The sequence below is a fragment of the Trachemys scripta genome, chromosome 3, assembly GCF_013100865.1.
Source record: "Trachemys scripta elegans isolate TJP31775 chromosome 3, CAS_Tse_1.0, whole genome shotgun sequence".
NCBI classification, from domain to species: Eukaryota; Metazoa; Chordata; order Testudines; family Emydidae; genus Trachemys; species Trachemys scripta.
Genome location: NC_048300.1, coordinates 143,721,990 through 143,749,853, shown reverse-complemented (window position 1 = coordinate 143,749,853; position 27,864 = coordinate 143,721,990). Strand labels below are relative to the sequence as shown.

Sequence of the window (27,864 nt, the reverse complement as noted above, 5' to 3'; positions counted from 1 at the left end):
CTCAACAAAACACTTTCTTCATTGTACACACACTACTTTATTACTATAGAGTTGTGTATGAGTGGAGTGTTAAGGCCATATTTTACCAACTTAGCATTGAAGTTTTTACTTTGGGGAACTGAGCTTAGCCTTAAACTCTATGAGACTTGTTTATTACAGGTCACAAGACATTATGCGGACTCAAAAGAGAAGGATGCACTTTGGACCTATTAAGCTTTCCTTATAAAAATACAGTGAATTTAGTGATAGTGAAAGGTGCTGAACCTTGAAAACAAATTTTCTATAAGTATTCATGTGACAGATAACGTACCGACAATCTGTGGCACACTCTTGGCTTGCATCAATGTATCTCAAAACCATGCCTACTTGATCACTAGCTTCTCTGCTGACACTGTCAACTACTGGCCATATATGCATGATGCAGACATGTGTCCATGAAAAAAAAGAACAGAAAAGGATCACCAACTCATTTAATACAGACAACTTGAGAGCTGACTGTCAAACTGGATTCCTAGTAGAATGTGCTTTATTCCTAGCAAAAGATTTTTCACGCTTAATTATTCTCTCTTTTTCAACTGTACAATCCCATTTTCTTCAGTAAGATTGCTCAGGTGCAACTAGGACTGAATTTGGACTTGCATTAAAAATGAATCCATGGAGAGTTACCTGGATTTCATTTTGTCATGCAACACATGCTCTTATCAGGTGCTCTTGCTAGAAGCTTCTCTGGGGAGTTTAATCAGTATTTTTGATAATTATTTGAAAAATCATAGTCAACAAAAACCTTAAGAATCTCTCAGGGCCAAGTTTTCAAAGGTGCTTCATCAAATAGACTGAAATCTCCATCTCATAATGAATTATGGGCAAAAATTCTAAAAGACCCCAAAGCTGTGGAAACAGTCCTAGCATCTCTGTTCCAGCCATCCAATTGGGTCATAAAAAAATTTACAACTTAGAGAAGAAAATTTTAAATATTCCTAGAATCTTTCCATCTGTCCCAACAGCAGCTCTGGGAAGATATATTAAAGTAATTAATTCACAGCCTTAGCAAATTATTATTTTCTCCCAATTTTAGGCAAATACCTGTTATTTAGAAATTACTGGCAGTGTGACTCTAAGAATTTACTTTGAGTAGATTTGGCAAGAGTTCTTCCAAATATTGATTCACACTTATTTTTTAATCTTTATTACACCACCACCCAGAGGACCTACTCAGATTGGGGTACTGTGTAAACATTACACAAAGACAGTCCCCTACCTTGAAAAGCTTAGTCTTTCCTCCTAGAATTCCACGCCACAAAATAAGGAAAGTAATGTAGCAAACGCAATATAAAGTGATCTTCTCTAAGAAGCATATTAACCAATTTTGCATCCAGAATACCTGATGGCATCTCTTGCTAGGAATAGTCAGAGAATTCCTGATGCTCTCATGTGCAGTCCTTTCTCACCGAAAAAAAATCAAACCACAAGTCCCTAGAGATACAGGTAAATATGGATGAAGGATCCTAGGTTGAGAGACAGTGTATATCTGTACCTGAATCTTGCTGAACTTTGCTATATTGGAAATTCTTTGTATCTAACTTGATCGGTAGGTGGACAACCATGAGATGGAATCAAAATCTCGTCTTAGTTTACCATAAACCTGTGTGTGCCTGAAGCATGGAGAGGGTCATCTTACATGCTTCCTCCTGCAAGGTCCCTGACAATGTTGTCCTGATGAGTAGATTTTCTAAGAAATGGTACAGATGAGTTCCTAGACTCTTCATATGGATTATCACTGTTAACAGCTTGGTATACATCCAGGGGGCAGAAGACAGCTTGAAAATAATGGCTTTTTAAACTAACAGTAGTGATTTCTAGTGGTAAACAAGAAATATTACTGACAGGTCCTAATGGGAAAAACAGGTACATTTCTGGTGGCCTGATAGTCTGGAGAGAGAGTACAGAGATAGCAGAAGCTAGAATCTTTTCATCTTCACTGACCTGTTCAGCCTCTTGGAGTTCTAGGATATCCCAGGACTCCTCCCTAGTTCTTTCTTCCTATAAAGAAGAGCAGTGTCCTGAGATTCTTTCATCTTAAGAGAAAGACTACTGTCCCTTCAAGATGGTGTGATGTTTCTTGTGTCTCGAAGTGAAGAGAGAAGTAGTAAAGAAGGGGATTTGGAGAAGCCTGATGCTCTAGATAATCCAGTCTGCTAAGATCTCATAGCTGAATAGATTGACCCACCCCTTATGGCGGTGACTCTGGTGGAGTCTGATTAGTGTGGGTGGATACAGAAGCTTCAACAATTCTGAAATTCTGGCCTCTAAGTAGACTGTGTGCTGGGGGAAAAACATGGCTCAGTGGCTTCAAAATAAGCTTTAAAAGCTATAATGCTAATGAATAAGGCAGAAGTTTTGAGATGCTCGCTGGTTTGTGCGCGCAGAAACAGAAACATTAGAAGGAGGGCAAATTGGGCTAGAACAAGCCATAGAGCATCATGGACATGTTTGAGCTACATTTGATATTTACAGGAAGAAAGGCACATCCCAAAAGATATCTAACAAGCGAAGAGTTGGAATTCTGAAAATGAGGTCTGAGGATCTGAGCACAGACTGCTCTGTCTCCTGTTAGGGTCCTGTAAATTCAAACCTTGAACCTTGGAGGATATTAGAGCAGATCAGAAGTCTTCCCATAAAACATTTAGGGATTGACTTACATGATGACTGAAGATCATTGCTGAAGAACCCCTATACGCCGGAAGCAGTTTATGGCTTATGTTTAGCAATGTAAATTGAAAGTGCATTCAAAAATCAATCACAAGAAGGGGAGGTTGTGCGCACTGAATAAGTGACACTGGTACATTCAGTAAAATTTAGTTAATTGTTAATATTTATTTTTATTTTTTCACAAAATGTAAAAAACTAAAGATTCTCTGTAAAAAAGCAAATTCAGTGTTTTTCTGTGGCAAATGGATTTCTAGGATCCCTGCTGAAGATCAAGATTGCGTGCTTCGAAGAGACTGCTTTCTGGGCATTCTACTGTTAGATGTAGATTCTTTCCTAGATTTAAAAAATACATGTATAAGATCCAGTGAGTAGCAACAAACCCCAAGCTTTAGCCACTCAGCTTCCAGTGAGTTTGAGGCAAAATGGGTTTGGGTTCAAAATCTGACCTTAAATTCTGTGACTTTAATGCCAGAAGGGACCACCATATCTTCTAGTCCGACCTCCTGCTTATCACAGGCCACTAACACCACCCAGCCACACACACACTAAACCCAACAACCAGAATTAGACCACAGCATTACAGCCCTCAGGAGACAAAACTATTGTGTGCCCCACAGGCAAAGAACAGGAGGCACCAAGCTGCACCAATGCCCGAGGCCCTTGCAATGGCAAGATTAAGTGAGACATACCCTGAAGATACCTTGATACAGTAAGTCCAAAAATTGCATAATGATCCCATAACATAGTTACCTCTAGAAGATGAGGTAAACAAAGACACCTAAGCCAGAAAGGAGCTATAAGAATTATCTTGTCTTGGTCCTCTATTTGAATGGTTAAACTCAGCCATTAGTGGCAGGAGAAAAATAGGTAAATCCAGAGTCCAATCCACTGAATACTGCTAGCATATGCTGTACATGTATTTATAGGGCATCTGGAGCACTAGCTTGGAAATTTGTTAATGGCAGGTGCAGAGACATCCAACTTCGGAATAAGCCACATGATGAAAGTCTGTTCTAGCACTGGAATTTTGATCTCTCCTGGCTGAAGACACTAACAACTTGGCCAGTCCATTTGACTGTTGAGTCTTCCTCAAACATACATTTCAGTTAATGTGTGATCACATTTATCTAGGTTAAGAAGAAAATTTAGAGCTTTTTGTTGAAAACTGGTGCTCTTTGGGCCCTCTTGATGCTGATACATGCTATTGCAGTTAGTTGCCTCATGCTACCAAGACAGAATGTTGAACTAAGACAGACTTGAATGGCTTGGCCAGTTACTCTCAGTTACAGAAGACTAATGGACAGTCAAGCTTTCAGTCTGTTACCATTTTCCCAACCTGAGAAATTCTTCACATATATACTTGTCAAGCTGAACAAGACTTATGGTCTATCATGAACCTGGTTGGTGAGCTAACACCCAGAGATTTGCCTAACAGATTATGTTTTTCCATGATTGGAAAAACCAAAGTACCAGATTAGGCAGAATTTAGAAAGGATTCCTGCTGACTAGGTGAAATTACCAGGCCATACCTGCACATTTTTCACATGAAGAAAAGATAACTGTGCTTTGTCAGCACAAAATTTATTAGGTGTAAACTGAAACAGATTCATTTAACTGGATCCTGGAATATTTTAAGTTTGAAGGTTTTGATCTTCAAGCATCTCTCCCTCTGCTAACAGTACTATCGGTCAAAAACTGGGGATCAGAAATAAAGTTGTTCCTGTGTGGGAGATTAAGATGTTTAATAATTATGAAATTATGCTGTCAAGAAACTGTAAAACTGAGAATATCCTTTGAAGTTTGGTGATAGGATGTTTTTAAATCAGCCATCCAGATCAGAGAACAAAAATGTAGGAAAATCTGAGAACCAGTGCTGCCTCAGCCATGTTTAGGTAATGATTAGGGGGGACCTGGGGCACATGATTTATGAGGAAAGGCTGAGGGAACTGGGCTTATTTAGTCTGCAGAAAATAAGAGTTAGGGGGGATTTGATAACAGCCTTCAACTACCTGAAGGGGGGGTTCCAAAGAGGATGCAGCTCAGCTGTTCTCACTAATGGCAGATGACAGAACAAGGAGCAATGGTCTCAAGTTGCAGTGGGGGAGGTCTAGGTTTGATATTAGGAAAAAGTATTTCACTAGGAGGGTGGTAAAGCATTGGAATGGGTTACTTAAGGAGGTGGTGGAATCTCCATCCTTAGAGGTTTTTAAGACCCAGCTTGACAAAGCCCTGGCTGGGATGATTTAGTTGGGGCTGGTCCTGCTTTGAGCAGGGGATTGGACTAGATGACCTTCTGAGGTCTCTTCCAACCCTAATCTTCTATGATTCTATGCTGGGGCAATGAGGATGAGTCCGGCTCCATTCACTTCGAGTCTGGCGATGACTTGGGGAAGGACTGGGTTAGGAGGGAAGGTGTACAGAAAAGTTGACATCCAGCTACAGTGCAAAGTCGGAGAGGGAGCCCCTCCCCAGAGCAAAATAGGTGACACTTCCTGTTTTCCCTTGTCACGAAAAGGTCGATCGTGGGGATGCCCCATGTTGTGAATACCATCCAAGGGACCTCTGTCTTTAGGGACCACTCGTGGCTTGGAGAGAAAATCCGGCTGAGATGATCAGCAAGACGGTTCTGGACCCCCTCGTAAGTGGACAGCTACCGTGGTGATGCCCTCTTCAATTCGGAACTTCCACTGGTTGATTGCCTCAGGCAGAGTGCTCTGGGGTGAGCTCTCCCTTGTTTGTTCACAGTATTGAACAAACAGTATTGTTAGTATGTGAACCGCTGACAGTCTGCAGTCCCTGAAAGCACGACACAGGTTGTGGAGGGCCCGAAACTCCAACATGTTGATATGGTGCAAGGCCTACTGTTTCGACTACAGACCCTACACCCGCAGCAAGTCCAGATGCGCTCCCCAACCCAGAAGGGACACGTTGGTAACCACTGAGTTGGTCGGAGAGGGGGAATGAAGGGGACACTTTGGCATACGTTGTGTGGGGACTCCCACCAGCGCCAGGACTCTAGGACTGATGGAGGAGGTGAACCTATCTGTCTAGAGAATGCCGGGTAGGGTGGTAAACCATTCTGAGACACATCTGAAGAGAACTAACGCATAACCTGGGAAGATGGACCACCAGTGTACACGTGGACATGTGGCCCAACAGGCTCAAGCACATGCAGACTGTTCTGGATGCTTGTGATTGCAAAATGAGGCACAGCTGTCAAATCGTCTGGAAGCGGTCAGTCGGCAGGAACGCCCTCAACCTTGTGAAATCTAATTGGGCCCCAATTAACTCTATTTGCTGAGTGGGGGCCAACGTCGACTTGACAGTTTTTAGAATGAGTCCCAAATGGTCGAGTAAGTGTAGCGTTGTGTCAACATGGGTGAGCACCTCCTCTCCGGAGCCATCTTTCAGTCACTAGTCATCAAGGTAGAGGAAAATGTGGATTCCCTTCTTCCTGAGGTATGTCATGACCACCACCATGCATTTGGTGATGACCCAGAGGGCATAATAGAGGCCAAATAGGAGAACTGTGTATTAAAAGTGGTGATCTTCTACCTTTGAAGATCTATCCTGTGACTCCCTTCTGCTCACCGGCACTGACGTCGCTGACTCTTGTACCACCGATGGCAGTACCAAAAGCACCATTAAGTCCCTGGCTGCAACAAAGACCTCCGGGATAGACGGCCCCATGATCCTGCTGGTGCTGCAATTGTCCCTGTGGTGCTGAAGGCTGATCCGGGACCAGACTCAGCAGAGCCTGCTGAGGGGGGAGGGATAGCTCAGTGGTTTGAGCATTGGCCTGCTAAACCCAGGGTTGTGAGTTCAATCCTTGAGGGGGCCACTTAGGAATCTGGGGCAAAATCATTACTTGGTCACTGCTACTGAAGGCAGGGGGCTGGACTCGATGACCTTTCAAGGTCCCTTCCAGTTCTAGGAGAAGGGATATCTCCATTATTAAATTAAATTAATTAAAACAGGATGGAGTCAATGGTACTGCCCTTGGAACGGCAACAGAGGAGTAGCCAGACTCAGGTCACATTCCGCTGTGCTCCCCTGCTTGGCGTTCTTCAGTCGGGGAATGTCCCCTCTAAGCCAGCTGTTTATGTTTTTTCTTTGGCAGCAATGACAGGAAATAGTGCTGACAGACTCTCAGGACGGGAGGAGCACTCTGCATCGACTCCAAGGTACTCGGTGCCAGTCTGACTGGCTTGGCTCCAACGAGGATTAGAGCACTGCCTCTAGTGTGACTTCAACCTGGTCTCCAGGTACTTCTTAGTATGGGGCTTGAAGTCCCAGCACATCTGACAGCGATCCCTGATACGAGTCTCTCTCCCAGGAACTTCAGACAACTGGAGTGTGGGTCACTCACAGACATAGGCTTGCCGCAGGAGGCACACGGCTTGAAACACGGAGACTCAGGAATGCCCAGAACCGGGAGTGGACGAAGACTCTGCTAACAGCGAAAACAGCAACTAACCATGTACAACAATTTCACAACTGTCCAAACCAGAAATAAACAACTAGGACAAAAGAAACAAAAGGAAGGTAGTAAACTAAGAACACAAAGAAGGATCTTCCATTGAGAGGAGCTTGCCGAAGCAAGAAGAACAATTCCAGCAACTGTCATAGGTGGAAAGAAGGAACTAAGAAGATGCAGCGTTGGCCAAACCCCTTATACGGGCATGTATGCACATGGCACCATAGGCTGTCAAAGCTGACCCCATGGGTATGACGGAGGGAAAAATTTCCGGCAACTGTGCTCACAGTGCATACACACCTAAAGTAGAGTAGACATATGCAAGAACTCGAAGAACCAGTCATTCTGAGACAAAGCAGGTAGGCTAGCTGACAGAGTGACCATGCAGAAACGCACATATTTGATTAACTTACTGAGTCCACGGAAGTCAAGGATGGGCCTCATCCTGCCATTGGATTTCAGTATCAGGAAATACCAGGAGTTGAACCTGCAACTGTAGTGTTCTCGCCGAACCTCCTGCACCATCCCAATGCTATCAGAGAGCTGACCTACTTGAAGAGCAGTATCTCATGAGAGGGGTCCCTGAAAAAGGATGGGGAGGAGGCAGAGAGAGAAATTGGATGGTGTAGCCTAATCTGAAAGTATCTAGGACCTAGCTGCCAGACATTAACAAGATTCAGGCATTGTAAAGGCAAACCAGCCTGTCTCCAAAGAAATTGGGGGGATGATGAGGGAGGAAGAACAACTGGGACAGTGCTCTGGACCGAGTCAAAATGGGCACTTAGCAGATGCAGAAGGAGGGTGCGCAGAACAGCTGGGTCCTGAGCTTGAGTGCTTCATCTTGTGAGATCTATCCCTTTCCTAGGGTTGTCTTGCTGTCTCAGAGGGAAGGACACACAAAAGGTTGCTGTGGCCTGTGCATAGATGGTGTACACACCTGCAGCTAGCCCTCAAATCCTTAAAAGAATGCAGGGTTTCATCAGTCTTGTCCAAAAACAAGGTTTGGCCATCCAAGGGCAAATCCTCAATTGTTTGCTGGACTTCCAGCATAATCCCCAAGTTCTGGAGCCAGGAAGCCATTCTCATAGTAATTGCGGAGCCCCAGCCCTGTCTGAAGTGTCCACCACATCAAGGGCAGATTGCAACAACATTTTTGCCACAAAGCAGCCCTCAGTGACAAACACCCAGAATTCATCCTTGGAGACCTCAGGCAACAGTTGCTCAAACATAGCCGACCAGCTAAGGAAGTCATATTTAGCCATGTTTGGCTTGCTGGTTTGCAATACTCATCTGAAGTGACAATGAGGTGGATATCTTCCTGCCTAGAAGATCTAAGCACTTCAAGTCTCTGTCTTTGGGGCAGGACTTAAATCTGTCCTGCTGTGCCCTGTCATTCACAGTCGCGAGTTTGGGGTTGTGTGGGAATAAAATCCCTCGTATCCCTGTACCACAGTGGTTCTCCAACTTTTTTACTGGTGACCCCTTTCACACAGCATGCCTCTGAGTGCGACCCCCCCTTATAAATTAAAAACACATTTTTATATATTTAACACCATTATAAATGCTGGAGGCAAAGCGGGGTTTGAGGTGGAGATTGAGATTCACGACCCCCCCATGTAATAGCCTCGTGATCCCCTGAGGGGTCCCGACCCCTAGTTTGAGAACCCCTGCTGTACCAGAACAAAACAGCACTTCTCCAAGTGCATGGCCAAGGCCAGTGTACACCAAAGAGTCTTCACAGGCTTGAGGAGCGACTCGTTAATCCAGTGGTCCCCAACCTTTTTGTGGCCAATAGCACATTCATGTTTTCAGAAGAGTGTGGCAGGCGCCAACAATTTTTCAAGGCTTATTTTGTATTTGTACATTAAATAATATGAAAAACATCATATTTAATATTACATAATATATGAATCCATAAGATAAAAAAGGTAATTTTATATGCAAAAGGTATTAATTAAATTATTCGACAATTACTCTTTCACCTTATCATGTGAATTTGCTCTTTTTTATCTACCTGTAAGAAAAATTAAGGAGTTTTTACAAAATAAATATCATAAACCGTTTTCATCTCATTTATTTTTAAAAAAGTAATATATTGTTGAACTGCTGGTCCAAATATATTTATTATTCTTACTTTAACATAGATAGCCAGTTAAGATTAATTACAAAATATTTTTTGTATCGTTACTTGTATCTGGATTTCAATAAACAAACAAATATGAAAAAAAGTTAAACACAAGTTAATCATATGTGCTCATCAGCACTTAATGGAAAATAGTCATCATTAATTCACGTGGTTTTTCTAATAAAGTAAGTGTGATTTTTGGCACTGCATTTCTTCGGCCAATTTTTCGTAGTTGGGAGAGTAGGATGATATTCCCGTTCATAAGCAATCGTCAAGGTGGGCATCTGTAAGCCAAGATCTGTATTTTGATTTTATGATGTTCATTGTTGAAAACAGAACTTTGCATAGATAAGTGGAAATACGATTTTATTTTGTATGCTACATTTTTTAAGGCAGGAAACTTTTTCGGTCAACCAGTTTCCAAAAGTTTTCATCTGTTGCGCAGGATTTTAGAACAAAATCATTTTGAAGGTCCAAAATCTCCAGTTCCATGTCTTCTGTTCTTACTTGAGTAAGACTCGCAATTGATGTAGCCATTTCTGTTACCTCTATTTGGCAAGTAAAAGGATTCACAAGAAAGGCAACTACAGGCTTAATGATGGTGAACTGTTGAAATCTCTTTTCAAATTGTTCCAAAAGTGTTTGAATGTGGATAACAAATGGTGATGGGTTAAAATCACCGTCACATACCATTTTCTTCATACTTGGGAAATGTACGAGAGACTTCGTCTTCATGTGACATCCACAAGATCAGTTTTGCTTTGAATGATTTTACAGAAACCTATCATTTGAGCCACATGTTTGTCTTTTCCTTGGAGCTTAAGATTTAAAATGTTCAATTTGTCAGTGAGGTCAGCAAGAAAAGCCAAGTCTATTAACCAGCTGGAGTCTTCTAGTTGCTCAAAGTTCTCATTTGGGGACTTCAGAAATTATTTGATCTCTTCAATTAGGCTTAAAAAAACGTGCAAAAACTTTACCTTTGCTCGGCCATCGTACTTCTGTGTGCAAGATAAGATCAGATTGTTTATCATCAACATCTTCCAACAGGGCCTTAAAAACTCGGTGTTGCAAATGTTTCGTTCAAATAGAGTTAACTATTTTAATAACGACATTCATGACATGTTGAAAAGAAAGAACTTTGACGCACAAAGCTTCTTGGTGGATAATGCAATGATAAGACAAAGTTCGGAAAGGATTCATTCTTCTTGCAGAGTGCAATGAATCCATTGGCGCTGCCCTTCATTCCTGCTGCCCCATCAGTGGTGATCTCAGACAGCTTGTGTAGTGGCATACTAATTGATGTTGCATATGATTTGAATAAATTATAGATGTCCTCACCCTTTGTTCACCCTTTCATAGGCAATACTTTTAATAACTCTTCTTTTACGGTGAAGTCACTAATTACCATCCTCACCATAACTGCCAACTGCGCTGTATCCGATATATCTGTCGACTTATCGAACTGCAGTGAAAACCAGTCACATATTTCCAAGTCATCCTTTAGCTGAGTTTGCATGTCGCTTGAAATTGCATGTATCCTCTAACTGTGTTGTCTGATAACTGCAAGTCTTGTATTGCAGACAAAATCTCACGCTTGTTAGGAAATCCTTGAAACAGGCAATCAGCACCCGTCAAAAATGCTTCCTTTAACAATTCACCATCTTGAAAAGGTTTTTTCTTCTTTGCGAGCAGATGAGCAATTTTAAAGGAAGCAATAGTAGCACTTTTAGACTTTACCACTTGTCTAGTGAAAACAGATTGCTGGGCAGATAGAAGAAAATTAATCATCTCAAATCAAACCTTTCTCAACTCAGATTTAAGTGGATGGCTAATGTCAAAAGAGGCGTGATTAGTTTGGAAATAACGTTCAACATTATGTTTTTTCGGCACTGTAACAGTACCACCGCACAATAAGCAAACACATTTCCCTTTATTTTCAATAAAACAATAGGATTCTTCCCACTCTGCGTTGAAATAATACGTACGTTGTCTTTTATTTGAACCACTCATTTTGGAGCAAAATGTTAAAAAAAATAATAAATTGCAAAGCACAAGAAAACAGCAGTATCAGTGCAGCGGAAGAATAGTCACATACAGGGCCGGCTCCAGGCACCAGCGGAGCAAGCACGTGTCTGGGGCGGCACATGCTATGGGGCGGCATTCCGATCATTCTTGGGACGGCAGAGTCTGAGCAGGGTTTCCCCCCCTCCCGCTTCGGCAGTTCGGACAGTTTTTTTTTTTTTTGCACTCTGGCAGTTCGGGTGGCGGCAGTCTGAGCCGCTTTGGGGGGAGGAGGGGAGCAGTTCTGGGCAGCATGGAGAGAAGCCAGAGAAAAGCCGCGGCCCCGCGCCTGCCGGGGACAGAGAACACTGGCGCCCGCAGCCTGCAGCCCCGGAGTTTTCTGTCCCCGGCATGTGCGGGGCCGCAGCTTCTCTCCCCTGCTGGTCACTACTTTTCACACCGTGTCACTAGGGGTGTGCACATAAATGCCCCGGCGGGCGCCGGCACCACATTGGGGACCACTGCGTTAATCAGAAGGGCCACTCTCCCAGGGACAGAGGGTTGGAGAACGTCCATGTGTTTATGGGTATTCTGGAGAAATGCCACCTGAATACCCAAGGACAAAGCACTCGGCATAACAGGTCCTGGTAGGACAATCAGGCAACACTGCATTGTCCTGGGGCAGCATCTCCAGATGAGAAAACTCTGATGGCTTCACGGGAAGGGAAACCACAGGCATCTGGTCTCGCTACTGGTCTGCAGCCACCAATGGTGCACAAGCAAAGGATCTCGACCCTGATGATGAGCGAGACTTCTGAGACTGAGGAGCTCCCCACTGAGCCCAAGGTGGCCACTGGTATCAGTAAGGCATTGGTACCCAGTAGGCACCGGGCCAGGGACCTCCATCCTGACCTTGAGGTGCATGCCAAGCTTGCTAGCTGTATCAGTCCACTATTGGCCCCAGGATGCCCTCAGGTGAAGTGGAGCAGGAGAATGAGGAGCCTGAGTCTGAAAAAGAGGAGTCTCAAAGATATGGGAGGGGTGACTCCAGAGGGAGCCAACAGGTGATCTAACTCATCCATAGCCCAGAATGATTTTGGGATCGGTGCCCCTGATGTAGTCAGCACCACTGGAAGGTCAGTGCCGTAGGCAAAGTCATCAAAGGCAGGTACTTCTTTCAATCTGACTCTTCCCCCTTTTCAGTCATACAAAGGGCAAGACAAAACACATATAGCCTTAGCCCCCAACCTGCTCTAGCCCCCAAATGTAGTCAATAAGCCCCTTAGAACAGGTAATAAAAGAAATCCTGACCTCTAAAGCGTTCAACAGCTTCCACCCCACCATCAACCTCAGCCTGGACCAATCTACACGGGAGAGCCACTTCCTAGACACCACCGTACAAATAAGCGATGGCCACATTAACACCACCCTATACCGAAAACCCACCGACCGCTACGCCTACCTTCATGCCTCCAGCTTCCACCCCGGTCACACCACACGATCCATCGTCTACAGCCAAGCACTGAGGTACAATCGCATCTGCTCCAACCCCTCAGACAGAGACCAACACACCTACAAGATCTTCACCAAGCATTCTCAAAACTACGATACACACACAAGGAAATAAAGAAACAAATCAACAGAGCCAGACGTGTACCCAGAAGCCTCCTGCTACAAGACAGGCCCAGAAGAGAAACCAACAGAACTCCACTGGCCATCACCTACAGTCCGCAGCTTAAACCTCTCCAAAGCATCATCAGTGATCTACAACCCATCCTGGACAATGATCCCTCACTTTCACAGACCTTGGGAGGCAGGCCAGTCCTCGCCCACAGACAACCTGCCAACCTTAAGCATATTCTCACCAGCAACCACGCACCGCACCGTAACAACTCTAACTCAGGAACCAACCCATGCAACAAACCTCGATGCCAACTCTGCCCACATATCTACACCAGCAACACCATCACAGGACCTAACCAGATCAGCTACAACATCACCAGCTCGTTCACCTGCACGTCCACCAATGTTATATATGCCATCATATGCCAGCAATGCCCCTCTGCTATGTACATTGGCCAAACTGGACAGTCACTACGCAAGAGGATAAATGGACACAAGTCAGATATCAGGAATGGCAATATACAAAAACCTGTAGGAGAACACTTCAACCTCCCTGGCCACACAATAGCAGATGTAAAGGTAGCCATCTTACAGCAAAAAAACTTCAGGACCAGACTCCAAAGAGAAACTTCTGAGCTCCAGTTCATTTGCAAATTTGACACCATCAGATCAGGATTAAACAAAGACTGTGAATGGCTATCCAACTACAGAAACAGTTTCTCCTCCCTTGGTGTTCACATCTCAACTGCTAGCAGAGCACCTCACCCTCCCTGATTGAACTAACCTCGTTATCTCCACACTGATTTATACCTGCCTCTGGAGATTTCCATTACTTGCATCTGAAGAAGTGAGGTTCTTACCCACGAAAGCTTATGCTCCCAGTACTTCTGTTAGTCTCAAAGGTGCCACAGGACCCTCTGTTGCTTTATAGTTAATTTTGCAGTTCTGCATTGCTGTTGGTGGCAACACTGCCTTCAGAGCTAAGCACCTGGCCAGCAGTTGTTGCTCTCCAGCTGCGCAGCTCTGAACACAGTACCTGCCACCAGCAGCAGCACAGAGGTAAGCGTGGCAATGGGGCACTTGTAAGTCTGCTGTGAAAAGTGATATTTGTATGTTTTTTAATATCACTTTTCACAGCAGACTTACTAGCACTCCATTGTCACCCTTACTTCTGCACTGCTGCTGACTGTGGCACTGCCTTCAGAGCTGGGAGGCTGTGAAAAGTGATATTAACAAACATTCAAATATTACTTTTCACAGAAGACTTATTAGCTAGCAAGTCTGCTGTGAAAAGTGATCACTTTTCACAGCCTTCCAAGCTAACTAGCAAATCAAGTGTTATTGACAGTTTCTTCATGCCCCACCCCAGTATTAAACAGTAACTATTTTAAAAAAATAACTTTCCTGCTTATAACAATTTAATTAAAATGTGTTTTACTCTTAATTTAAAAGCGGTGAGAAAAGGTAAATTCATTTTAAATGACAGGGTTATAAAGTTAGCATTTAAAATAGTATTAAATATAAAAAATGTGTTTTTAATGTATAAGGTGGGTAGCACTCAGACTCGCTGTGCGAAAGCGGTCGCTAATACAAAAAATTTGAGAACCACTGATTTAGAGGTCAGGATTTCTTTTATTACCTGTTCTAAGGGGCTTATTGACTACATTTGGGGGCTAGAGCAGGTTGGGGGCTAAGGCTATATGTGTTTTGTCTTGCCCTTTGTATGACTGAAAAGGGGGAAGAGTCAGATTGAAAGAAACTTGACTGAATGACTTGGTGGGAGGAAGGACAAGGTAAGGTCAGCTAGAAAGCAAAGGCAATGGTTTAGGCTATAGTATGATCAGAGCAGGCAGCAACCAAACCATGACTCAGGAATGCCAGCAATGTGACGCTCAGATGCTATGCCGTTGAGTACAATATAAATGCCTAAACAGATCTGCCTCCTTCATCATTGTGGGTCCTAGTAACAACATTAAAAAATTGTAAGGAAGAAAGAAGACTACACAGGAAGGTGAAAGAATGAGAAAAAGGATGTGAAAGAAAACATCCAGTAGGTAAGGAAAGATTTTGGCCACACAGGGAGAGTATAGAGAACTTCAGGCTTTACTCAACCGACCCTTGGCATGTCTTCCTACCTCCAAAAAAAACCAAAAAATCTTCAGAAGCTCGCTCCAAGTAGTCACTAGCAGGTGCAAAACCCCAGCATTATGGAATCCAATAGGGTGGATTTATTTCCACTAGAAAATTGTTCTTAAGAGGGTTTATTCTGTCCCTTGCATTCCAACTTCTGGGCTATGGCATATTCCTTCAGTCAAATATGAAAGTTGTTCAAGTGTGAAAACCCTCACAAAAATTGACTGACAATCTCTTTTGATGTTTTCAATAAATTCTCCCAACACTCTTATCAAAGAGAAGTACCTGATCATCTTTTCAACAAGGAAAGAAATTCTGCAGTTCTTTTAGTGATTTTGAAAAGGAACTAATTACAGTGCTCAACCTAATCCCAGTAATAGTGCTGCTGTGCTGAATACTAGTAACATGTCAGCTCAAAGCCTGTATGGATGCTAAAGAAGGAGCTGAAGTAGCAAGAAGAAAAGCAATCATTCTAATCTGTACTAATGTGTGTTGAAAAGAAAAAAATTCTGCAAATTTATTACGACAGCTGGTATAAAAGTAGAAGCACAATATACAGAACAAGAGTCAGAAGTGAACAAGCCTTATATACTCTGGTAAACAACCTGCATTTTGTGGCAAGACTCATTACAGCACTCTGGTGTAGCAGATGTGATAAAACTGTAGAAGCTTAATTTAAAATTACCAAATGGAGATTTTTAAATTAAATATGAAAATGAATAAAATAATCAGTACTAGAGGACTATAAATTCTTGCATTTCGATAAGAAGTTTTATTCACAGTCCCACAATTTCAGTTTTCAATGTCCAGCTGATTTCTGTATTAACGTATGACTGCATCACAGGCTATATCTCACTAATTCTGCTCCACCAGAAGGCATGTTAATATAAACAAGGTTCTGGAGGCTCCTGGCTTCTTCTTCTTCTTTTTTTTTTTTTTAAACACTGTATCAGTTAAACCCATGGGGGTAAAAATACTGGAAGCCACCTGAATCTTCTCTACATGAGGTCTTCAATTCTGAAGCACTTAGAGGAGAGGAAAGTAATTCAATTCTGAAACACTTAAAGGAAAATGATCAGGAACAATCAGCATGGATTCACCAAGGGCAAGTCTTTAAAAAATGTCTTTAAAAAAAAAATCACCCTCCCCAAACTGACATCACTATTCCGGCAAAAGTTTTAAGTGCAACCCTGGCCTTTGCCTCTTTGCTCCAGAAACATATCTAAGTCCTTTAACATGGGTCTCTAAAGGCCTGGCTACACCTGCAAGTTAGAGCGCATTAAAGCAGCCCTGTGCGCTCTAACTCATGACACGTCCACACTGGCAAGGCACGTAGAGCGCTCTGACTCCGCAGCTAGAGCACTCCTGGTAATCCACCTCGCGAGTGGAATAACGTTTGATACGCCCACGCTAGAGCGCCGCAGTGCCAGTATGGATGCCCTCGTCTGTTAATGCGGTCTGATCAGCCTCCAGAAGTGTCCCACAATGCCTGTTCTAGCCACTCTGGTCAACAGTTTGAACTCTACTGCCCGGCCCTCAGGTGACCAATTGTTAGACACGCCCTTTAAATTCTCTGGAAATTTTGAAAATCCCCTTCCTGTTTGCTCAGCCAGGCGTGGAGTGCTTTCAGTGAATCTTTCCAGGTGACCATGCCTCCACGTCCAGGCCATCCCTGGTATGAAGCAATGGAGAAGTGCTGGACCTCATCAGTGTTTGGGGGGAAGAAGCTGTCCAGTCCCAGCTGCGCTCCAGCTGTAAGAATTACAATACCTTTGGGCAGATATCAAGGGACATGATGGAAAGGGGCCATGACCGGGATGCACTGCAGTGCAGGGGTAAAGTGAAGGAACTGCAGAATGCCTACCACAAAGCCTGCGAGGCAAGCTGCCACTCTGGTACTGCCCCCACGACCTGCCATTTCTACAAAGAGCTGGACGCGACCCCACCTCCACTCCAAGTACCACCATGGACACTTCAGAGCCCAGTTCAACAAGGCAGGAGAAGGAGGAGGAGAAAAGCGGGAGCGAGGGTGCTGAGGAGGAAGACAAGCCGGCATCCCTAGATGCATGCAGGAGCTGTTCTCAAGCCAGGAGGAAGGTAGCCAGTCGCGGTGGCCAGTGGTTGGGGAAGGACAAATACCAGAGGAGGTGCCCAGTAAGCGGCTTTTATTTTGAGAAGGAAGTTATTCGGTGCGGGCTCTTGGGGCGAGAAGGCTTAGGGCTGTATGCATGCCTAGATGCGGAACAGGGCATTGACGTGCTCTCTCACATCGCAGTAATCAGCCTCAGTGATCTCTTCAAAGGTCTCATCCAGAACTTGGGCAATGCGCTTGCGCATGTTTCTTGGGAGAGCCACTGTGGTCCTTGTCCCAGTCAGGCTAACTTGTCTGCGCCACTGTGCCGTGAGGGGTGGGGGGACCATTGCTGCACACAGGCAAGCTGCATATGGGCCAGGGCGGAAGCTGCATGTAGTAGAAGACCCTCCCTTGCTTCCCAGGTCACCCTCAGCAGCGAGGTATCTTCCAGGATGAACTCCTGTGGAAAATGTGGAGACACTGTTCAGTATAGGGGCCACCTGCAGCTGCTGGCTCTCCCCAAGGCACAGAAATCCAGAGGACAGTACGGCCGTGAAACAATCAGTCCCCCTTGACCCTGTGCTTACTCACCATTTTGGGGCTTCCCTGGGTTATGTGCGCTCACTTTGGGACGGGCAAATTATGCTATTGTGTAGACTGTGCTTGCCCTTCAGTACGGAGGAATCATTGCTCTGTCTGGTGTGAACAATGCTGCCTCTGTTAAGTGTTGCATTTTGCCTTTACAGATGCAACCCTGAGATCTCAGCCGTCTATGTTATCACCGGCCAAAAGACTCCAAAGAATTAGGAAGAGGCCACGTAGAAGCAAAGAAGACATGCTGCATGAAGTAATGCAGCAGTCCCTTAATGAGAATCTAAAAGCGCAGGAGTAGAGGGAGAGTGAAAGGAGGATCCGCCAGCAGAATGAGGAGCACCGGCACAAAAGCACGGAGCTCCGGCAGCAAAGCACAGATCAGCTGATAAACATCATAGAGCACCACGCGGACTCGATCCAGGCGCCCGCCGCCCGCCCCTTTTCCCCCGTCTGCAGCTCTTGTCCCATAACTCTTTCCCTTGTGCCCCCATGTCACCTCCAACCCACTTTCCCCAACATCCGGGTTCTTATCGCCAGCAGCTGCCTCCAACACCTGTAGTTTCACCACTCAGTCCTGAAAACTACGGCCCTTACCCACTGCATTCAACCCCCATCACCACGCATTATAGCCATTCTGAAGTGCAGCACTCATTGCACTCTAGACAGGAAGGCTGAGTATGATGATAGGACAAACGCAAATCTGTGATTGTACCATTCCCCACCCCACCCCCTTGCCCTTTCGGTCTCCCAAGCAATTGTGTTTCTTTTCAATAAATGAATTTTCTTCCCAATAAATGGATTTTTTGGCTTTGAAAACATTCTTTATTATTGCATTGAGTAAAAGATAGCTTAACCCAGGAAAGCAACAGGTACTGCAAGTCAGCATAGCAAACACAGATTCCTTAACATTGGAACCACTGCATTTCACCCCCATGCACGGCACCAAACATTACTGGTGGCTTTCAGCCTCAAATTGCTCCCTCAAGGCATCCCTAATCCTTGCAGCTCTGCGCTGGGCCCCTCTAATAGCCCTGCTCTCTGGCTGTTGAAATTCAGCCTCCAGATGTTGAACCTCCAAGTTCCATGCCTGAGTGAATCTTGCACCCTTCCCTTCACAAATGTTATGGAGGGTACAGCACGCTGATATAACTGCGGGGATGCTGTCATCGGCCAGGTCCAGCTTCCCATACAGAGAGCACCAGCGGCCCTTTAAACAGCCAAAAGCACACTCCACAGTCATTCTGCACCAGCTCAGCCTGTTGTTGAACTGCTCCTTGCTGCTGTCAAGGCTCCCTGTGTAGGGTTTCATGAGCCTAAGCATTAAACGGTAAGCGGGGTCTCCAAGGATCACAATGGGCATTTCGATTTCCCCTACGGTGATCTTCTGGTCTGGGGAAAAAAGTCCCAGCTTGCAGCTTCCTGAACAGGCCAGTGGTCTGAAAGATGCATGCGTCATGCACCTTTCCGGGCCAGCCTGCGTTAATGTCAATGAAACACCCATGGTGATCCACAAGTGCCTGGAGAACCATAGAGACATACCCCTTCTGATTAACGTACTCGGAGGCTAGGTGGGCTGGTGCCAGAATTGGAATATGTGTCCCATTTATTGCCCCTCTGAAGTTGGGGAAGCCCATTTGTGCAAAGCCAGCAACAATGTCATGCATGTTACCCAAAGTCATGGTTCTTCTGAGCAGGATGCATTTAATGGCCCTGCAAACTTGCATCAACACGATTCCAACAGTCAACTTTCCCACTCCAAACTGGTTAGCGACCGATCGGTAGCTGTCTGGAGTTGCCAGCTTCCAGATTGCAATAGCCACCCGCTTCTCCACCGTCAGGGAAGTTCTCAATCTTGTGTCCTTGCGCCGCAGGATGGGAGAAAGCTCCTCACACAGTCCCATGAAAGTGGCTTTTCTCATCCGAAAGTTCTGCTGCCACTGCTCATCATCCCAGACTTGCAGGACGATGTGATCCCACCACTCAGTGCTTGTTTCCCGAGCCCAAAAGCGGCATTCCACGGTGGTGAGCATGTCCGTGAATGCCACGAGCAATCTCACGTCATATGCGTTACTCGATTCGATATCATCGCAGTCAGTTTGGATCTTAAGGAGTAACTCGACTGCCAAACGTGACGTACTGGCAAGACTCGTCAGCATATTTCTCAGCAGTTCGGGCTCCATTCCCGCAGACCGAAAAGGAAGACAGAGCGCGCAGTACAAAAAATGTTGAAAGATGGCGCCAAAGTGGAAGGAAGCACAGGGATTGCTGGGATGCGAACCGATGCATCACGGGGCGCTGGGACAGGACCCAAAATGCCCCGCACCCCCCGGCCCCTTCCCACAATCCATAGTGCCAGAATGGGAAGAGGTGCTCTGTGGGATAGCTACCCATAATGCACCGCTCCCAATGCCACTGAAAGTGCCACAAATGTGGGCACGCCAGTGTGCTTGCAGCTGTCAGTGTGGACACACTGCAGTGCTTTCCCTACTGCACTCTCCAAAGGCTGGTTTAACTCTAAGCGCTGTACATCTCCAAGTGTAGCCATGCCCTAGAAAATCACCTATATGCTTTGCTAGCTCTGTGGCTGGAAAATTTTAGCAGCAGTTTTCCTTTGACCTCTTAATGAAACAATAGTGCAAACAGGAGTTAAGGTGCATCTGACAGGAACTAGCTTGAGCAGCTGAATATGTAGTCAAATATATTTAAAAAATAAAGTTGAAATCCTAAACTGCTCAAGATAGTTAAGACCAAAGCAGACTGTGAAGAACTTCAAAAAGATCTCACAAAACTGAGTGATTGGGCAACAAAATGGCAAATGAAATTTAATAAATGTAAATGTAAAGTAATGCACATTGGAAAAAATAATCCCAACTATACATACAATATGATGGGGGCTAATTTAGCTAAAACTAATCAGGAAAGAGATCTTGGAGTCATCGTGGATAGCTCTCTGAAGACGTCACGCAGTGTGCAGCGGCAGTCAAAAAAGCAAACAGGATGATAGGAATCATTAAAAAAGGGATAGAGAGTAAGACGGAGAATATCTTATTGCCCTTATATAAATCCATGGTACGCCCACATCTTGAATACTGCGTACAGATGTGGTTCTCATAAAAATATACTAGCATTAGAAAAGGTTCAGAAAAGGGCAATTGGAGGTTTGGAACCTCTATCATATGAGGAGAGATTAAAGAGGCCAGGACTTTTCAGCTTGGAAACGAGGAGACTAAGCGGGGATATGATAGAGGTATATAAAATCATGAGTGGTGTGGAGAAAGTGAATAAGGAATACAAGAACTAGGGGCCACCAAATTAAATTAATGGGCAGCAGGTTTAAAACAAATAAAAGCAAGTTTTTCTTCACACAGTGCACAGTCAACCTGTGGAACTCCTTGCCTGGGGAGGTTGTGAAGGCTAGGACTATAACAGGGTTTAAAAGAGAACTAGATAAGTTCATGGAGGTTAAGTCCATTAATGGCTATTAGCCATAATGGGTAAGGAATGGTGTCCCTAGCCTCCGTTTGTCAGAGGGTGGAGATGGATGGCAGGAGAGAGATCACTTGATCACTGCCTGTTAGGTTCACTCTGGGGCACCCGGCATTGGCCACTGTCAGAAGACAGGATGCTGGGCTAAATGGACCCTTGGTCTGACCCAGTATGGCCATTCTTATGTTCTTATGCTTCAGAACAATATGCTTTATATTTAACTCCTCTTAAGTGATTAGGTGCTATGTCAATAACTAGCATTAGGGTTGAACAAACTTCAAATTTGCACCATTTGATGTAGCCCATTTGAAAGCAGACCATTTGATGTTGCTTACCCTGTTGGACGAGTAGCCATATCTAACAAAATACTCTTCCACTCCCTTCGCTTAAATTGCCATATGCGTGCTGTCCCATCACGGCTTCCACTCACAAACCTACAAAAGAAAAATTAACATTCAATATCAATTAGAGGTAAGACAATTTATATGAAAATTGATAATGGAGAGAAAATGCTATTAATCGTTAGGCTTTTATTCTGTAATGTACTACACAAGTGCACCAATATACCGGTTATTTCAAAAACTCTGCACTACTAATTTTGGGTGAAATGTACTTCAAATACACAGAGAGAAACATGGTGAAATTCACTTTCCAGCCCCAGCACTACAGGCTCTGGGCTGGAATAACTCCCCACACACGTAGTCGTATGTGGATCACGTGGCCCCCTCCCATGTTCTGCCCAGTTACCACTCTTTGCTCTGTTGAATGTGCGACCACAGTGGAGACATCAGGGTAACTATACAAATGCTAAGCCAAAGCCCCTTCTCTTCATACAGTTCCAGTGCAAAAGCTAAGTGGTGCAAAAGGCCAAGATGCCAGGAAAGCAGAAATTAAAGGTAAAGACACACTCTATTTAAATAAGCAAAACCTATCCCTGAAGTAATTTGGAACTGTGTATTTTGTCATAGTTGCTATGATATCTAAACTGAACGTTTTTCTCCCTTATGGCTTAAGTTGGAAAAAACTGGAGGTACTCTCCCAAGCTCAGTTCAGAGCAGTTTATATCATGATAAAATTGCATATTAGAACACTAAATGTCAGTGGGGGAAATGGTTGCCTTCCTAATGAATTTAAATTTCTTTCCTTATCATCTTTCATATCAACCATCCAGAAGAGCTTTACAAATTATTGTGATATTTATAAATAAATAAATATCTACTCCTCATGAATTTCAGGCTAATCAGACAAACACTGTCCAGAACGCTCTTCCTTACCCTACCTGATTATTTTTGCTGTGAATCAAGTTGCCACTTACTAAAAGTGCTATTTAATTAGCCTTTTAGGACAATTGATAAAGTATACTACAAATATTTCCAAAGTGTACCAACGCACCTTTCATCTCTTCATAAGCCACAAAAAATTTGGTCATTAAGTAACTAAGCATTAGGCACTTGTAACAAAAGTGATGATAAAGAGGAAGCCATATAATTATTTTAAATAAATCTAATGATGACCCATAAAAATTACTAAATATTGCAGATTACCTTTAAATATAAGTTGACACAGAATTCTCTAACAAGCTCGAGAAAACAACTGACATTTGGAAATTATTTTCGTGAGGCTGCAAAAACTGTCCTGAAATAAAAACATACAAATATTCGCTTGCTTACCTGTTACTAGTGTTAGAAAACTGAATGCTGTCAACTTTGTCCTACATAAAGAATACAGAAATTACCAATGAATTCAATCTATTGACACATTTGAATCAAATACTTATGTAATTTTAAAACAGTATTTACAGTATGAAACTCCAACTCTGATATCTTCTCTGGCTGACCTGATCCAAAGAAATACACCCTAATGATGTGATCTGTACTTCCAGTGGCTAGAAACATTCCACCTAGGAAAGATAAGCACAAATAACCAATAGTCATGAGGAAAAAGGTAATGTAATATTATTTGAAAGCTGTCAATGACCTTAAAGGTATTAAAGTTTATTTTTATTAACATAAAAAGTTTATAGCTATGTTGACTCATTTTTCATTGTCTGTTTATTTAATATTCAAAATTACATGAAAAATCTGAGACACCAAGCATGTTACAAAATTTTACATGTACACAAATGATTCCTAATTTTTCTTAAAACAATATTAAGCAATTATATTTTTTTAAAGTAACTTTTCATAAGGAAAACAAATGTAGGATTTTTTTATTTCTGTATTTATTTTAAGAGGACATGGACAAAGGGAGTTGGTTTCCAAACTCAACAGAAGATTTGAATTCTCTCTGGTCATTGGAAGCAGAATTTTCAAAAATGCTTAACTTACTTAGAAGCTTAGGTCCAGTTTTTAACTGTACTTGTTCAAGTCCCTTATAAGAACTTCTGTACATGATGTATTAACAAACCCTTTGATGCTCTCCCTTATGCACCGTACACATTCCTCTTGGAGGAAACTAAATCTCAAAAACACATTAACTAGATTTTATACCTAATGATACCCAAGGAGTCCTATATAGCAAACATGAATTGTCTATGCACACAATATGAAAATCCATTATTATTAATAATTCTAAGCTCTTATATAGCATGTTTCTTCAGTAGATCCCATCCAACTAAGTACACACACTGTAGTAATAGTACTATATTTTACTAAGCTCTTTAAATGTCTTATTACAAATCCTTATATTAAAGAGGTAGAAAAGAAAATCTTTACCAGCACTAAAAGAAGAACAGATCATTTGAACTCCAGGGCGAGGACGTTCCATAAACTTTGTTGGCCTCTGACTAAAAATAAGAAAATAATTGAATAAAAAAATCATTTTCTTAGGGATATTATCATAATCAGAAGCAAGTCTGTATCTCAAAAATAAGTACAGAAGCACAAAATTAAACATGAAGTAACAGATGGCTAGCCATCTATAAACAATTTTATGTCACTATAATTCATGATCTGATCTTGTGGAAATTACAGAACCTCTAGATGGACTACAGTATGCATGCATCACAGATTTCTAGCAAACTTAATGAGTTGCTCTATATTCTTACACAAAACCACGCCCAAAGTCCCTTTCAAGAAAAAGAGGTGGACATCCATAGCGCTGTGTTTTAAACCAATGAATACATGTGACCTCAGCTGTTCCACTATCTTCACAGAGCAAAAACCTGCTTACACTGCACACAAAAAAAGAAAGCTAGAAGTTGTTTAATAAAAAGATATGTTGAATAAAGGAACAGGTATTAAAAATAGACGAGACTTTGCAGAAAATCTGTTTTTTTTGTAGGTAGCATTAGCATCACATTGCCCCAAAATTACAAAAAGCATCATGATAGCCTATGTAACTTCCATATATTTTCCTTCCATATATTTGTTCCCTTTTAGACATTTCAGTATCTGATATGAGTAGTAGAAATGTCAACTAGAGCTTTAATGGTCTATTCCTGTGGCATAAAAATAAAAAAATAAAAAACAAGAAAATCCAAATGTCTGCTCTTTTAATCATTATTCTCTGATTTTACATATATACTATGGCAACCTTAAAACAGTAGGTTTTGCATAATATACCATCTGCAATCTGAGAGCTCAGTGGAGAGCAGCATTTATACATACAAGTGTCCTTGTTGTAGTTGATTTATACTAAACTCTTAATACTTACATTATAATTAGGTAGGCTTTCTTTTCACGTAAGAAAATAGGAAAATGTATCCATACCTTACTGAAAATTTCATTTCTAAGAGTAATGAGGTCCATATATCCCTGACACTAGGTTTCTGCTCTGTCCAGCTTTAGAGGCAAACTAGACCAGTCAATCAGTGGCTTCACCTCCCAGAAGTATGCCAGCTCGACACTTCCTCAGCCAAGAAAATCTCTAACCACTATATATTGCTATATATCAATACTACCAGTCCCCATACTAAGCAGATTGCAATGAAAAAATAGATTTTGAGTAACAACTAATAATAACATATCTTTCACAAAGAAACAGCCCGTTCAAGGTGGGCTAGAACTATGAACCTCATTATTACAAAAGTAAAACATATTAATTTGCATTTTCCTATTCTTGTTTGTAATGAGGGCCATAGATCCATGACACTGGGATTTCCATAACAGCATCTATTCAGAGTCGGAAAAATATATATGCAAAATAGGATAACCCCTTCTTAACTCTTATTGGGACACTACAGCATGGAGTACCCATTTACTAAAGGTGGTATCGACTGATGACTAAATGCCCAGCTTGGAGAACTTGGAGAAGGTATGCACAGATGGCTAGCTTTACAGATTCTCTCATATAATATGAATCTTTCTGTCCACTGAGTTACCACAGACCTGCAAAAGAACAAGCATGTGCGCAAGCATACACACACACTTTGATTTTGGAAGAGGAAGTTATACTTTGACTTGCAGGCCTCCAAGATACAATACCTTAGCCAGCTGGAATTGGAAGATTAAGATCTTCTTTTCCCTTTGCTACTGAATCACAAAGCAAAAACAGCGTATTTCTGGACTGTAAAATTATTATTTATTTTGAGAGTTGTGCAGATATCCAAAATATGCCAGAATATCTTTCTGGGGTGAGAGGGAGCTGGACAGACGGATGGAATGACAATTTCCTGTGCTCTATGCAACTATGAGTTAATCTTTGGTATGAAGCCAATGTTAGTTCGGAGTACCACTTTATCTTTACAGAAAGTGTAGCACTAAGGTTCCCAGGAGAAAGATCCTCTGTGAGCAGAAGTGACTACTATCAAAAACGCCATTTCAGTTGTTAAGAAGTACTGAGATAACTTCACAAATGATTCAAACAGAGGGCCATTAAGGTCATGAAGAACCAGGATAAGATCCCATGGAGGAGCACAGTGCAGAGATTTAGTTCTCCAAAATGGGACCACCAAAATCACCAATGCCGGTTCTTGTCTGATCTTTTATAGTGTTCTAGTAGGAAGATGAAAAGGAGAGAAGGGGTTTAAGAGTCCTCTTGACCGATTTTGTGATAAGACATCTTGTTGCCTTGTTTTGTGATCCTGCCAATGAGAGAAGAACATGTGAACATTGTGATTCAGGTGGGGAAAACACAGATCAACAGGAAAAATGAATAAATCTACAAGTAGTTTCCATTCTGAATAATCTATCTTTTGGCTGCTGAGCCAGTCGCCTGTAATATTTTCCTTTATATGTGAAGGAAGCAGGCTGACAGTGAATTCTCCTCCACCCAAGGCATCAGAAAGTGAGTTTCTCTTTATTGAACTGTGCTGTGCATCTTATTCCATCTTGTCTGTTGATGTGTGACATGGCTGAGGTATTGCCTGTCATGACCAGCACATAAGGGGAGTCTAGATATGGGAGCTGAGCCTTGATACCATATTGAATTGTCCTGACTTGTAACCAGTTTTTACTGTCTTTGCTGTTGTTTGGACCATAGTCTCCAGACAATCCTTGACTGTGTCTACACACCCCATCCCTCCAGGCTGGCATCTGTGGCAATAACTTCCCTGACTGGTTCATCTATGGCAAAGCTCAACTAATTTGCTTGGCTTAAACCAGTATCTGGATAATACAATAGTCTCCTCGATAGAGATACCTTCACTGGTGAATTACTCCTGAGGGAATTCTGTGCCAAAAATTAAAAATTCTGCACACATTATAAAATTCTGCAAGTGGGGAGCACAGACCACTGGCTGCACGGAAGAGGGAGATCACCCTGCAGCCCTCCCTCCTCCGAGGACATCGACTTGGTGGTGAGGCTGCACCCAACCCTGACACAGCGCAAGGCTGGGCCTGCCCCAGAAATGCCATGGGGCCCTGCCCCTCCGTGCTAGGTCCACCAGGTGTGGGAAGGCAGGCTCAACCCAACAGGATCCTAGTGTAGGGTAAGAGGGTTCTGTGTGAGACAATCTGGGTATGGGTGGCTCAGTGGGGGGTCTGGGAGAGATCTGGATGCGCAGCGGCTCATTTTGTGAAGTTCCAGGTGCAAGGGCAATGGGACTTTGCAGGGTGGTCCAGGTGAAGGTGGTTGGGCTCAGGAGGGGAATCTGAGTGAGGGGGGATGGGACTCAGCAGGGGGGTCTGGGTGTGGGGGTTTAGGTGCAACTGGTTGGGGGTCTGGGTGCAAGGGGCTCATCAGGGTGGGGGCTGGAGTGTGACAGGCTCATGAGGGGGGTGGTCTGGGCGAAGGGGGGTGGGGTTCAGTGGGGGGGTCCGATTGGTGGAAGTGAGGCTCAGTGGGGTGGGAGTTTGGGGGGCTCAGTGGGGGGTTCTGGGTACTGAGGAGGTCTGGGTATATGGGGGTCTGGATGCACAGGGATTGGGCAGACATCTGAGCAGCTCCCCATACAGTGACCCCTCTTGCTATGGCTGAGGAGCGATGGGAGTGGAAGCTTCCGGCAGCCAGGAGAGGTTTCTGAGGTGGGTCTGACCTGGCTCAGGCCACTCCTTTCAGGGGAAGAGCAAGTCCTGTCCTCCCCAGCCTAGCTGGAACTAGCAGCTGAGCCCAGCACAGGGTAGGAGCCACTGACTGAGGCATCCCCAGCCCTGCATTCCCTCCAATGATTTCCCTCTATGCCAGCTGCTCCAGGTGTCCAAAACGATGTGCCCACATTGCTGAGGAGGGGCACATGACTGCTCTTGCGGCTTTCCTTTGCTT

The 27,864-nt window shown here is 43.5% G+C and overlaps 1 protein-coding gene across 2 annotated transcripts in view; it reads right to left on the bottom strand.

Annotated features, from left to right (window-relative positions):
• The window catches only part of PHIP (pleckstrin homology domain interacting protein), a 339,129-nt gene that overhangs the window by 167,773 nt on the left and 143,492 nt on the right, over positions 1–27,864 (bottom strand). For both annotated transcript variants that reach the window (XM_034766155.1, XM_034766156.1), the window contains exons 10-13: positions 23,937–24,007; positions 23,022–23,122; positions 22,893–22,933; positions 21,558–21,656 (exon numbers count right to left, since the gene is read on the bottom strand). In XM_034766155.1, the coding sequence (XP_034622046.1) occupies positions 21,558–21,656; positions 22,893–22,933; positions 23,022–23,122; positions 23,937–24,007 (312 nt within the window). The remainder of the gene's footprint in view (positions 1–21,557; positions 21,657–22,892; positions 22,934–23,021; positions 23,123–23,936; positions 24,008–27,864) is intronic.